At 39.4% G+C, this 13,594-nt stretch overlaps 2 protein-coding genes across 3 annotated transcripts; one reads left to right on the top strand and one right to left on the bottom strand.

Moving 5' to 3' along the window:
* Positions 1-160: 160 nt before the first annotated feature.
* Positions 161-4,924, top strand: LOC103723994 (uncharacterized). Its single transcript, XM_008815110.6, has 4 exons — positions 161-625; positions 1,613-2,392; positions 4,175-4,222; positions 4,294-4,924. The coding sequence occupies exons 1-4, from the start codon at positions 443-445 to the stop codon at positions 4,528-4,530; spliced, it is 1,248 nt and encodes a 415-aa protein (XP_008813332.4). The 5' UTR covers positions 161-442; the 3' UTR covers positions 4,531-4,924.
* A 5,445-nt stretch (positions 4,925-10,369) lies between these two features.
* LOC103723996 (PHD finger-like protein) lies at positions 10,370-12,328 on the bottom strand. 2 transcript variants are annotated; one of them, XM_008815112.6, is made up of 3 exons: positions 12,178-12,328; positions 11,817-12,000; positions 10,370-11,729 (listed from the first exon to the last, which is right to left on the bottom strand). In XM_008815112.6, the coding sequence occupies exon 3, from the start codon at positions 11,702-11,704 to the stop codon at positions 10,655-10,657; it is 1,050 nt and encodes a 349-aa protein (XP_008813334.3). In that variant the 5' UTR covers positions 11,705-11,729; positions 11,817-12,000; positions 12,178-12,328; the 3' UTR covers positions 10,370-10,654. The 2 variants fall into 2 exon arrangements, with proteins under 2 accessions (XP_008813334.3, XP_089783912.1); XM_089927786.1 differs by having other exon boundaries at positions 10,370-12,027; positions 12,178-12,323.
* Positions 12,329-13,594: the final 1,266 nt, after the last annotated feature.

The raw sequence follows: 13,594 nt of genomic DNA, 5'->3' as shown, positions 1-13,594 counted from the left end.
AATTACAACCATAAAAATAGTTCGATGTACTTCTCGCACATCCTTGATCTCTGCAAGCAACTTGTTATCACCCTCCTTTGAGTTCATATATCACTACAATTCTTAATCAGCATATTGGCCTGATCAGAGATGTAATTGGACACCATCCCAATTTACACTCCTAATGGCTCATAGCCTTCCAAAGCGTGGGCAAGCATAAGCAAGGTAATAAAGCCACTTCCTAAATTCCCCGGCAACGGCAAGCTGGAGAGCCAGGCGGATCGTCTTTCGAAAACAATAATAAAAAAGGAAAGAATAACGAAAGGGAAAAAGAAAGAGAGCTTCTCTCTCTTCTCCTTCTCATAATCTCAGGTGAGGTGGTGGAATCATTTTTAATTGGATAACAACCGCAATAGACAGAGGCTATCCGACGAGAAGATAAAAAAGGCGCGAGTGGGAGACGATGTCGTGCTCGTCGTCGTCGGGGTCGGGGGAGGAGGACGAGGGCATCGACGCCTACAGGAAGGGCGGCTACCACGCAGTCCGGGTCGGCGACTCCTTCGGCGGCGGCCGCTACATCGCCCAGCGCAAGCTCGGCTGGGGCCACTTCTCCACCGTCTGGCTCGCCTACGACACCCGATGCCAAGTACCTCCTCCTCGATTCCCTCCTCTGCTTCTCCGTTCTTCCTTTCTCTTGGTATTTAGTTCTCGAGTCGTTCCTGACGGGAGAGATCATGAAAGATCTCGTCTTTGATTTCTATCATTCATAGCAACGTCGTTTTCCGCGTCTTCTTACGTGAATTTGTGCGGTTCCTATAAAATCATGCGAATTCTCTTGATATAAATATCTTCTGTACGTGTTTTTCTGCAATTATCTTTTTAAATTGCTGTAGTATGGACGAGCTTTATGGAAACTACTGGAACTCCGATGGCGGTTTTCTTAAAAATGGAATCTTTAAAAAATTGCTAAGAAAAAAAAGATTTTTTAAGTGTAATGGATAGAATTTGCTCGTAGTATCGCTCCAGGGATCCTTGGATCGCTACAGCTATTGCCTAACCTTGATCGCGTGCAATCTTTGTTTTGTTCATTTATCATGAAAGACCCTTTTTCCTGTCTGACAAGCCTTTTCCCGTTTTGGTTATCCTTAATTTGTGGATATTTCTATCTGCCAATAATCTTACGTCATTTGTTTTCTGATTACATTTCTGTCGATGGGTCTGTTCCGGGCATCTGCATCTTTCCTGTATTTTTCCTTCTGTTAATAAATACTCTCGTTATTTAGCTCAGAGGAGTTCAGGTTTCTACCTCCGTGTACAACAAATTCTTTGCCTCATTTAATTGTTTTTAGCTTGCAGGCTAGTCGTCTTATATATGAATTAACATTCGAAAAACCCCCCTTCTTTCATTTGTTTCATAAATCGATCGTTTGTTATTTTATTGTGTTGAAGTTTATTTGTTTTTGTATTTTTTTTCAAGAAAGAAGAAGTTTATCTGTATTTATATATGATCACCTACTCTCTCTCTCTCTCTCTCTCTCTGCTTCTTAAGTTGAACATACCCATGTTTAGGGTCTTTCTTATATTTGAGCTAACATCCCAATCTGAAGATTTATAAATTGCGTTTGTTCTGCAGAGTTTTGTTGCTCTTAAGATTCAAAAAAGTGCAAAAGAGTATGCTCAAGCTGCTCTCCATGAAATCAAGCTTCTTTCAGCAATTGCACAAGGAGATCCATCAAATTCTAAATGTGTCGTGCGTCTGCTTGATCACTTCAAGCATGCCGGCCCAAATGGACAGCATCATTGTCTAGTAATTGAACTCCTTGGGGACAGCTTGCTCCGGTTAATCCGGTACAACCACAACAAAGGCATTGGGCTGCAAAGAGTTAGAAGTATATGCAGATCAATCTTGGTGGGCCTTGATTACTTGCACAGGAAACTTGGTATAATTCATGCAGATTTAAAACCAGAAAATGTGCTCCTTATCTCCAACATTGATCCTGCAAAAGACCCTGTACGATCTGGATTTACCCCGATTCTTGAGAGGCCTGACGGAAACCCAAATGGTGGGGCTGTGATTAATTTCTACAAGAAGAAGCTGAAGATAAGGGCGAAGAGGGCATTGTCAAAGCTCTCTCAAAGAAGAGGATCCATGGAAGGCCCTTTGGAGTGGGAGAGAAGTTTGGAAGGGATAGATATGAGGTGCAAGATTGTGGATTTCGGAAATGCTTGTTGGGCTGATAAGCAACTTACAAATGATATCCAGACAAGGCAATATAGGGCCCCTGAGGTTATTCTTGGAGCTGGATACTCTTTCTCAGTTGATATGTGGTCTTTTGCTTGCATAGCTTTTGAGCTTGCTACTGGTGACATGCTGTTTGCTCCTAGGGATGGATACAGGTTTGGTGAAGATGAGGTATATTTCTTCCTGTCTTCTGTTGTGTTTTAAAATAACTCTGCTTCTCATATAAATGGCTCAAGGAAAATTATCATAGTAGATACAACTTAATAAACTGTCATTTGCATGACTCTTCATCCATTTGGAGTTGTAGGCGGCATGACCAGCAATACTTGACATAACTAATTCGAACAAGCATTACAAGATGAAATATAAGCTATTCGTATGGATTTGACATCCATCACATAGTATTTCGGCGGCAGAAATTTCAGAACTGACGATCACTGATGAGATCTTCTTAAATTCTCTTATTAATTTATTTGTTTATTTTAGTTATCTATATTGTTCTTGTTCTTGAGATGTTGATAGGGAAGTCGGAAGTTACCAATTCAACCATGTGATTTTTGGTGATTACACATGATCATTAAAAATTGATAATTTCTTCTCCATATTATGATGATTATATTACTTTGTCAACCAAAATGTAATGCAACATATGAGTCATGAAACATTTGGTTATGGAAATATCCAAATTTGATCGGCAACATCTATTTTTTTTATTTAATCAAGTAATAGGAGCTACCCGATTTTCCCTGCCATCATCAACCCATTACATTGGGAAACAAGAAGAGAGGATCGAGGGTTTACTGTACTCACAACCCCAAGAATCTCATGATTCAGCTATCTCCCCCCCCCCCCCCCCCCCCACCAAAAAAAAAAGAAAAGAAAAAAGTAGTAGGAGCTACGAAAATAATAGCATCACTTTGTTATTCTTATCTTTTCATGTGACGAACTAACCCAAAATATTCTCCTAACAATTGTTCTAGAACTCAGAATCATTTGAGCAAGACATTAGGGCCAAAATTTTAGTCCTCACAAAGAATTTGGCAATATAGAAAGGACACATAATTAACATTGGAATTGTTCAGATTGAATTTTAAGAATGCAATTTGAATTGTTCACAAGTATATTCATATTTAATTGGAAGCTTGCCTTTATGCAGTTAAAAATTAGATGCATATGCATATCAATTAGTAGAAAATGAAATATTGATACTCTCTCTCAAGTATCCTCCCTCTCTCTTTTTCTCTCTGTCTTTTTTCTCGTTTCATAATGGATTTTGATCTTAATTCTTGTTAAATAACCTGCCTATTAAAGCAATCAACCTTCTAGGTCTGAAGATGCAAATCCAGAAGCTCAATGCCTGATCTGCATTGACGTGGCACACGGACCATAGGTTGGATGTTGATGTTATTGTGCTTACTGCCTGATTTATGCCTTCAGGTTGGCCTACAGTGGAAGTTTTCTTCTTAAAACAGCCACTCATTGTTAAGTTGTTATTGTGTTCATAATTTTGTTATTGTTAAGATGAATTGAATGGAACAAATCTTGAGCAAGTATCTACATGAAGAGACACTAGGGAGCTCTTACTTTCATAAGAGATCTATACTTTGTGGAATCATGCTCAAGCAAATGACTTAACAGTGTGGTGATCATTACTCAGAATATCTAGTTCTCAAAGTAAATTTCTCAAAGCAATTTAATGATAGTAATCATTTCTTTTTGTACTTCTGCACTGCTTCAACTGTTCAAAATAATTAGAGAGGTCAGTTTTTTAGGCCATATATTTGTAAGAGCAGCCAAAACCTGAAACTAAGGCTTGAAAACCTCATCCTCTTTAGGAGAAAATAATTATTTTCTCATTTGTCTGCCATATTTCTCTTTAGCAGGCAGCAACATTCATGAATAAAGCATATTTTAATTTTTCCATGTTGTTTGACTTTTGGGTCTCGATTGCAGGATCACTTGGCTCTGATGATGGAACTTCTAGGAAAAATGCCAAGAAAGGTGTGTTCCATTTTCACTCTTTTTGACTCCTGAAGGAATCTGATACTGATGATCTTCTCTTGGAATTCCAGATTGCTATTGGAGGATCTCGATCAAAGGACTTCTTTGATCGATATGGAGACCTGAAGAGGATCCGTAGGCTGAAGTTCTGGCCACTGGATCGGCTTCTGGCTGAGAAATACAAATTTACTGCATCTGATGCCCGTGCATTCGCAAATTTTCTGAACCCTCTACTGGATTTTGCTCCAGAGAGGCGGCCAACAGCAGCACAGTGTCTGCAACACCTGTGGCTCAATGAAGCAGAATAAGCTGGTGTATCAGAAGTGGAAAGCAGCACAAAAAATCTGTGAATTAAAAATGGACAGGTGATAAGGTTTTCACACATGCCAGCCACCAAAATCACCCTCCTTCTGAATATATGTGATTTTCCAGATTCTTTTACCTCATAGAATTTCAATAATCTCATTTTATTGATTGAGTGTGAAATATTGAGGTCTGTATGGAGGATGTAGCTTTAGGTCAGTTTTAAGTTCTCCAAGTGACATCCTTCAACAGCATAAAGTGATCTTTTGTATAGATGTATTCCCTAATGATTCATATTCTTCTGCGAGAGAGAAGTATGGTATTGGATTCAAGATGTTCAATTATGGTATTGTATTAGCTAAAGATTCAACACCATAAAGTGATCTTCGGCATAGAAAACGACTATCTTCTCTCAATCTTGTCTGTAGAACATGTAAGTTGCTGATGCTTACATATTACTTTGCATTGTGCAAACCACTAGAAGCAAAGAAACCTCAAGCATGATGATCTAAAAGTGCTTTGGCCTCTGAAGGATGATTTATGTGGGACATGGAAGCTTTTCCAGAATTTTGTGCTCTTTGAGGTGTTCTATTAATGATTTCAGCTGTTTTTTTTTTCGCTCTACAAGTTAACAATAACAATGCTCCTTAATCACACAAAGGTTTTGAATAGTTTGCATATTGGCCTGAAAAAGATAAAATGGTCGGTCAAGAAGGTTTTCATATGTTCATTTTAATTTAAATGGGGCCTGTTTAGATTTTGGAGGAAAAAAGTTGCCCCAGGTCGGCAAGTAGGGACAAATCAATTAGTCACCTCCAAAACAGTCCTTTTTTTTATGGTTTTTGATATAACAGGATGGCACATACTCACCTAGTGTGAATACATCCTATATCTCTAAACTCATCGGGGATACCAACCAGAGTCATCCGCAAAATACCATCAGAATGCTCGGCAACAAAGAAAGCCATCCAATCTGCAACTCTATTCACCTTTCTGTAGCCATAAGCTGCCAGAAATGCAGTGCAGTTCCCAAATAGTCTCGAGACGTCGGACAGCAAGCTCCATAATAGTCCTTCAATAGCACGTTGGGCTATTTCAATAGCTGGTGGCTTGAAAGGCTATTCTTCCCTACCAAAACTACACAGTGGATATGAGATGGTTTGAGTAGGTGCCCTTTGCATGAATGTGCAAAATCCACTTGATTATTGATTGCAGAAGAAAAAGATGAACTTATTTATTTATTTTAAGAAGCAACTATCTGTTTTGCGGGTTTTCTATGATTTTGCCCCTACGTCCCAAGTATGAGAAGGGCAATACACCTTTATTTAAAGTCTAGGACATGAATTTTGAACATCTAAAATACATTTATTTAAAGTAACACCTGCCTCGGTGCCCTATACTCTGATCCAAGGATAAAATTTCTGGGGATCTCTAAATGTGTGCTGTTTTACAAAATAAAAATAAAATTTGTTGTGGTTGAAATTTAGCTTGAGGGCGACCACGCCGGAAGAGAGCCGAGGAGGCGCCGGCCGGAAAGGAGAAACAGAGCTGCCTCCGGGGGTTTGAGGTACCTCCAAGAAGACGCCAGCCGGAAAGAAGAAAAATGGCCATCTCTCTGCGCTCCAGATATCTGCACAAAGTCTTGGTCGGGGATTCCGGCGAAGGCCCTCCGATGGCTATGTTAGCCAGACCTTTTTTGTGGAGTGGGGAACTTTCTGAGTGCCTTTCATAGCCTCTTGTCGCTCATAATAACTTGTAGCAGCTTATAGAAGCTTAATAATGCCTGTAAAAGCTCGTAGAAGCTTGTAAAACTTACCGAGGGCCTTTCCTACCTCTTTGTATCGGGTGAGGATGACGACTGTTATCTGAAATCTCGGGTTGAGATGTGATCAGTTGGCCAATAGTTGGAGATAGCGTGTTGGCGGGTGCGGCGGGGTGTGACCCTTGACAGGTGTGGCAGGGTATAGCCCTCGGTTGGTGCATCATAACGTGGCCAGGTACGACTGCAGGCGAGATCGAGCATGCTTGGAGGCCGCGACGTGTGCTGGGTGAGGTCGGCTCTGGCCTATGGTGGGCTGAGGTCGGCTCTTGGCGGGGCCGAGGTCAGCCTGGCTCTTAGCAGGGCCGGGGTCGTCGCCTGCAGGGTAGCCTCTTCGGCCTACTCGGCTTTGAGGTTTATTTGGCCGAAATTGGGTGACTCCGTGCCGGAATGGAACGATCTATTTTGCCTCCCATCAAAATCCACCCCTTGCGAAGTCAATCATTGAGTGGATTTTTATGCAAAATTCACTCTGGGCAAAGCTATAGAATCTGATTCCTGCGTGAAAAGACATAATTAAAGTGCCGAGTGCAACATGCCAACCATATGAAGACAGACCCAACTCTTGCTTGAAGGGTCCCGCTGAACAGCAAGCTGTGGACGCAGCTTAAGAGTTACGGGGTGGTTGAGCCTTCCAGAAGCCTACCCTTTTGAAATAAATAAGGTTTTCCATAGAACTTTGGTCTGAGATGTTTATGATCAAAGAAATTTGAACCCATGAGCTGCCTCTATAATTTATCATATAATACCCCGCAAGGTTATCTCTACAGCCCTCAGGCATTGGGGGCAGGGAAAGGCTACTTATATATAAACAAAGAAGTAAACCAAGCAGAAGTGTTAGTGCATCTGTCAATAAAAACATTACTAATTGGCAGGACCACAGCCATCCATCATTAGTTTCCTTGTTCTAAATCAGCTTTGCGTTGCTTTCCAGGTTTTAGCTAATATTTAGTCATAAGTAGTGCAATTGGAGAGAGTGATGTCTTCGAGCGGCGCAATTGCAGGCAACTTAGCAACTATTTATCAATCAAGAAGAACCATCTGTAATGGTTCCCCCACTGTGGGACTTATTTGTGTCCCTGGTTGTTCGTTTCAAAATTCTCCTTCTCAAATTTCTAAGAATTTGTTGAATTTTTCTAACAGCAGGTGAGCTGCAAATGATGCACATCCAGTACACTCTCTCCCAAGGATTTGAAGTTCCTAACTTCAAATCAGGGCAACAATGTTCTTCACTTTTTAGGTGAAAAGAAACAATGTAAATCCTCTACTGGATGAGACCAGCAGAAGGAATAACAAACAGCACCGGATCAGGGTGAATCTGTTTTGCAAGAATTTGCCACGCAGACAGGCCCCAGAAAGGAAAGGAATCCAAGACAATATGTTTGAGAGATATTTAATGTGAAGTGACAGAATAGTCAGTACCTTTTACAGTGGTTGCAACCAGAAGGGGACCATGAATACTAGCAGAAAATTACATGCACATCATATGGTATAATCCACAGAGGATATCAGCCCCTGAATAGAAGAAATTGTCCACATAAGATGCCTAAACCATTTTGAGGTGGTTTTTACAAGCAGCTTGCTAACATGCCATCAAGTCCATTTGTATGGTGCAGGATTGTCTCTGATTGTCTGTGGCCTCAATGGATAACAATTGATGATTGCGACGCACCACTAAACTCTGAAAAGCAACATTTGTTGAGTGTCACTTCCATGTAAAAGTCTTACATTAAGGTAATAGCTATAATTTAGGTTAGAAGCTCCTTGGACAATCTTTCCATCAAATTCCATGGTGTGATTTAAGCTGAAGAATGGTGCCTCTAAGATTAGATTGCTACTCAAGTGTAATTTATTCGTTGGTTAACAAAGCCATCTTGACCTGCTTAAGTAGAGTCATCAACTATATAACCAGAAAATCACTGGATCAACATGTTCTTTTATATTTTATGAACCACTCAATCTGCAACCTGATTGCTTTGTCAGCGCAGCTCTTGAGAGAGCTCTTGAGAGATCAGACTAATTTTTGGCTGCATGGAAACTTGAAATTACTCATATCTTGTTTAAGGTTGTGTATATGTGACCCTCCCCAAACTCAACAGTGGCGGGAGCCTCATGCATTGGGACACCCTTCATTTTATGGAATCATGCAATTGCTTATCTTGTTTAACTTGGAGGACAGAAGACATGAAAATAACAGGGATAAGTTAATCAAACTAGCAGTGCTAATCTTGGAGCACAGAATACATGCTGAAGTTTCAAAACATGTATTTGATTTTCCAGATCGACACAATCAACTACCTGGGTCTCGCATTCATGCTTATGACAATTAACATATCCAGATAGAACAAATGCTGCAATGCATAAAAGAGGAGCATCCTTAACACCAAAAACTCCATAAATTCTTTTGTTCTTTTGAATATTAAAACCGAATCACATACAACATAGTATTTCAAATACATATTTTGACAAATAACTTTTTGCCTCACATGACAAGATTTCATACTGCATTACAGACATGTTACTTCAGTACAGCAGCATCAGTCCTACAAGCACCGCTCCAACAGAAAACATCTTTATGAAGATTGGCAGCCATTACCAGAAGAAAAATCACAAAGAAATCAGATGGATACGTTGATATCACCCAATTAGAATTCAATGTAAAATAGGTGATATGATAATTGCCAAAAACACCCAAAATTATCCTTGCAATGGGAAAGCAACATAATGAACTTAAAATCCATTAAAACGTGTGCATGAATTTTATGTATTTTTAACAATAAATACAAATATTCCATGAGTAATGATTATTATTTTTTATCTCTATCTAGAAATGAACATGTGCCACCTTATTCCACACTTGATTCCTTAACAAACTATACATAAAACAATCTTTTACAGCTCCAAATTGATTATTACCTATTTTCTGTTTTTATACAATTTCAGCCGAAACCATACAAAGCAAAATAAAATGGCCAAACATTTTTCAGCCTATGGCCGAGAGCCAATATGTACTTCAAAACCAAAATTGTACTGACGATAACATTTTTTATAATCTTATCTCCGTTATTGGCTTCAGCTTAGGCCATATACGGATATGCTCTTCCCTATGATTCAAGTAGACCTATATCTATAAAACCAAGCCCATCATATTGATGCAAAAGTTATATTTCTCTTCAGTAATAACTTAATTGCCCTGCCAGCATTTGTGATCCATTCTCATGCTTGAGAACGCACTGACATCTTTACTAGAATACATGGTATTCTTAACCGGATGGATAAATTGGGACAGAACCAAATGCTCGAGTTAAAAGAATTGTAAAAAAGCAATCTGCTTGGTGAGGCATTCCTGACTGAACATTACCATTTCTCTCTGCTGTTTGATATATGAATCCACCTTGAATCTGAGAGTGAAAACCTATGATATCTCACTGAAAAATTTGTTGCTTGGAAGAAAGAGCAATATCCTATGCTTCCCCTCCTCACCTCCAGCTTAAGTTGATGCTGGTAGACTAATTATTATGACTTAGTCAAGTCACCACCTGCGATTGCATGTTCTTGGTCACTTCGTAAATCCTACTCGAGAAAGCCAAAACAAAGTCACAAGATAGGGCTGTCACTGAATATTACTTCTGTTTAATCTAAAACAGACATCCCAGCTCAGTTTAAGTCGACTGTGATTTTATTGTAATTATAAATATTCATAAAAAATGCAATTATGTCAATCTGAACTACCAAAATAAGTAGGCTAATTTCATTTCATCCAAAAGTAGAATTTGTCCATGAAGTACATAACCACAAAGTATGATTTCCCTATACATATTCTCTGTAAAAAAGATTAAATTAATTTGTCTACTCGTATTCCTTATTGCTTCCTGATTTACTATATAACCCAACAAACTATTAAGATCACTCCATGCAACTTGGGTTCAGTTAAGGTTGCACGAGTTTTGCATATCTTGGTCATCATGTAATTCAGAAGAAATCAGTGAGTTTGGAGTACTATCCATCAATAACAAATAACAGAATTTCTCCAGCAAACTTACTAATAAATACAGCATAAAGATAAATAGAAAGTGATACATTAGAATAAAACCAAAAAAGCAAGCCTTCTACAGAACATGATATCTGAAAGCAAGCACCCTGTATAGAATGAAATCATAAAGCAAGCAACTACTTAGCGTAACATGTCTTCTCCTTCTCTTTGTCCGGATTGCAAAATTCAACATATATTCATCTCCAGCTGCTTTTAACACTAATGTCAGCTCCAACGCCATCATCTATCCAGCATAACAAAAAATAAAGTTACCTCACTAATCAACTTTGACCATAGCAGAGGCCTTGGTAGGTGACGGATTTGAACATAGAACACGCATGATCTTGCTATTGGAAGAACATTGTGACGCCTTGAGCTTCTTGCATTTCCATGTGGATGTAATCTTCATCGACAAATGCCCATCATCAGAATGATTTGCATTGTTGGAAGATGTGTGTCTTTCTACATGATCCAATTCTGATTCCCCAGTCAGTAAATGATCCACAGAGCTTCGAGTATCTTCAGTTTCTCCCTGATCCCTTACATTACATTGACTTAAAGGCAATTTCTTTTGCTTAATTTTCGCTTTCCTACCACCAGTAATTCTTCTATCCTTAGATCCATGATGATGTTTTTCTAAATGACAACCAGATTCTTCCTCTTCCCTCCCAAAAAGGTCATCTTTGGAGCATACAGCAATGTTTTCTTCCACTTTATCTACAGAATATCCATTATTCAACTGAACAGCTTTATCACCTGAAACAGGTGAGTTTTCATTGCACACAGCACCACCATTCTGAACTTCCTCTTTCCCAGAACCATGAAGCTTCTTCTGTTTACTGTTTGAAATTCTTGGGGAACTGTTCATAGCTCGATGCAACCTCCGGGCCAATTCTTCATCTGTTTCTCGGTTCCCCATGGGCTGTTTATTACTGTACAAGAGCTTGACCGCCACATGTTTCTTTCGAGATTTGGTTTTGGTTGGGCAATCCTTTCGGGCAGCTTCACTCCTTGAGATTGAATCTAATAATTCCAGGGCATTCCTGGCAGCGGTCCTGGCCTTCGCAGCCGCAGCTGCTTTCTCCATCGCAGTGGCTCTTGCAGCAGCAGCAACTTCTGCGGCAGCCAAAGCTACTGACTTGGTGGCCTCAATGATCTCATCAGGGGAAGAAGTGGTTGAGTTGGTAATATCACGGATACGGGCATTGAGATCACTGGAAAATAAAGGAACAGGAGGCGAGAAATCGCAATCAGAACCCTCCTTCTTTAGCCCAGCGAGTAGTCGCTTCCGAGGAGGCAACCGGGTGTTGAGATCAAAGGAATCCATCCAAATAACCTTTGAAATCGACTACCTATGTATTCAAATTCAGGAATTAGCTTCCCATATCGAACTTGACCTTACTGAACTCAGATAATGAATTATTTCAGCCCATTCAAACCTTCATCATTGTCAAGGAATCAGCTTTCCAGTTTCCACTACTACGAATTCACTTCTTGGATCCCATCCCTCAAATATGATAAAATTCTTCGAAGAATTCACCCGTCAAGGACCACAAGCAAAATCCATTTCAGCGAGCTTATAGACGAATCAAGGTAACAAGATTCCAACTTCCTGACAAATTCCTGCAGATATACGATGAAAATAGCAATCTAAAGATAAAAGAAATCAAATTAAATCCGAATTCAGAATTCGAGATCGATTCAGGAATTCTCCCGAGACTATCGAGACATGGACTAAGTGGCCATGAGATTAAACCAAACAACAGACATAGTCATAGAATAAAAGGATCGAAACCCTACCTCGCCTTGAAATCAGGCTGGATTAGGGTTTCCCTTGAGGCAACTCTCGGAGCTTTCCGACGGCTGATGGAATTTTTCTCGGAAACAGGAGAGGGGGATCCCCAAAACCATGAGAGAGAGAGAGAGAGGGCATTTATCTCATTTATTTATTTATTTATAGGAGCTGACGGCGTTTTCCCCGGTACATTTCAAACTACCAAAATACCCCTGGGGCGCGGATAAGCACGATGCACTGCCGTGGATACGGCATCCGACGGTTGGATTTATAGCTTATTTTCAGGGAGTGAATGATCAGCGATCGTTACCGTTGACGGATGATAGTAGAAACAAAAGGCATCCGCTGTTAATTTTTCATTCTATTTGATTCCTTTTCCCATATGTACTGACCTTGGATGGTTTTTAGGTTACAAAAGATAAAATTATCAAACATAATATGCCCAATTTTGGATAGCTCTTGTTAAGACTTGCTCAAGGAGAAGGTGGTAATGTGCCATGGCTTATATAAAAAAGGTGGAACTAAAAGGGAAAAGATTGGTGATGGTTATGATTAATTTCTCATTCTTCTTGTTTTTATATAGTAATTATGGAATGCAAGATCTGCAAAATAGTTTTAAGATATTTGATTTTGAGTTATATTGAATTGAGTTAAGCTAGAATCCATATGATTCTTAGGTTTTGTTCGAGTTAGGACTCGAACTGGTTCCAGCCACGCAAAACCATCAAGTTTCCCTGCTATTAACCAGCCACATAGGTCCCAATGTATAAACTTTGCTCCCCATCGCAATCCCAATCTCCTTTCTATTCCTTCTATAAGAACTTCCTCATTCATGGTGCCATGAACAAAACTCTAAATTTGAAACTTTGCCCCCCTCTCTCTCTATCTCATCTTTGCCATGTTAGACATCTAGATGATAACCGATCTACCTTTGAGATTGTCTCTATTTCTTCCATTAGTTTTGCTCCCATTTTGCCGGTTGTTTGCCTACCTCGAGATTCTTGATGCCATCCATCACTCAAATCGGATGTTTGCAATAACCACAAGCTCCTTCACTGCATCAACCACCACCATCTTCTCCAGCAGATGAATCCCATTCCTCCTTTCCTTCTTCTCACTACATAAATTTATAGGTAAAACCTAGAGTCTCATTGAATGGACACCAGACTAGCATTGGTATATATATCTTTATATTGTTTGGCTTTTTATCCTGTTGAAATTAGAGCTGTTTTTTTACTCTCCTATCCTATTGTTTCTGCAATAAAGTTTAATCACTAAGTTTCAGGCCATTATGTTGATAATATACATAATTAGTCTAGAAGAACTAGTTAAGCTTCTACTTTATCATCCATGGATGAATTATATTAAGTTTACTTTCCTATCCAATTGTTTCTTCAATAAAGCTTAATCACTAAGTTTCAG

The sequence above is a fragment of the Phoenix dactylifera genome, chromosome 16 (genome assembly GCF_051530095.1).
Source record: "Phoenix dactylifera cultivar Ajwa chromosome 16, Ajwa_hap1_PhDact_Kaust_v1.1, whole genome shotgun sequence".
In the NCBI taxonomy this organism is placed as follows: domain Eukaryota; kingdom Viridiplantae; phylum Streptophyta; class Magnoliopsida; order Arecales; family Arecaceae; genus Phoenix; species Phoenix dactylifera.
This window is presented reverse-complemented; position numbering and strand designations above follow the sequence as displayed.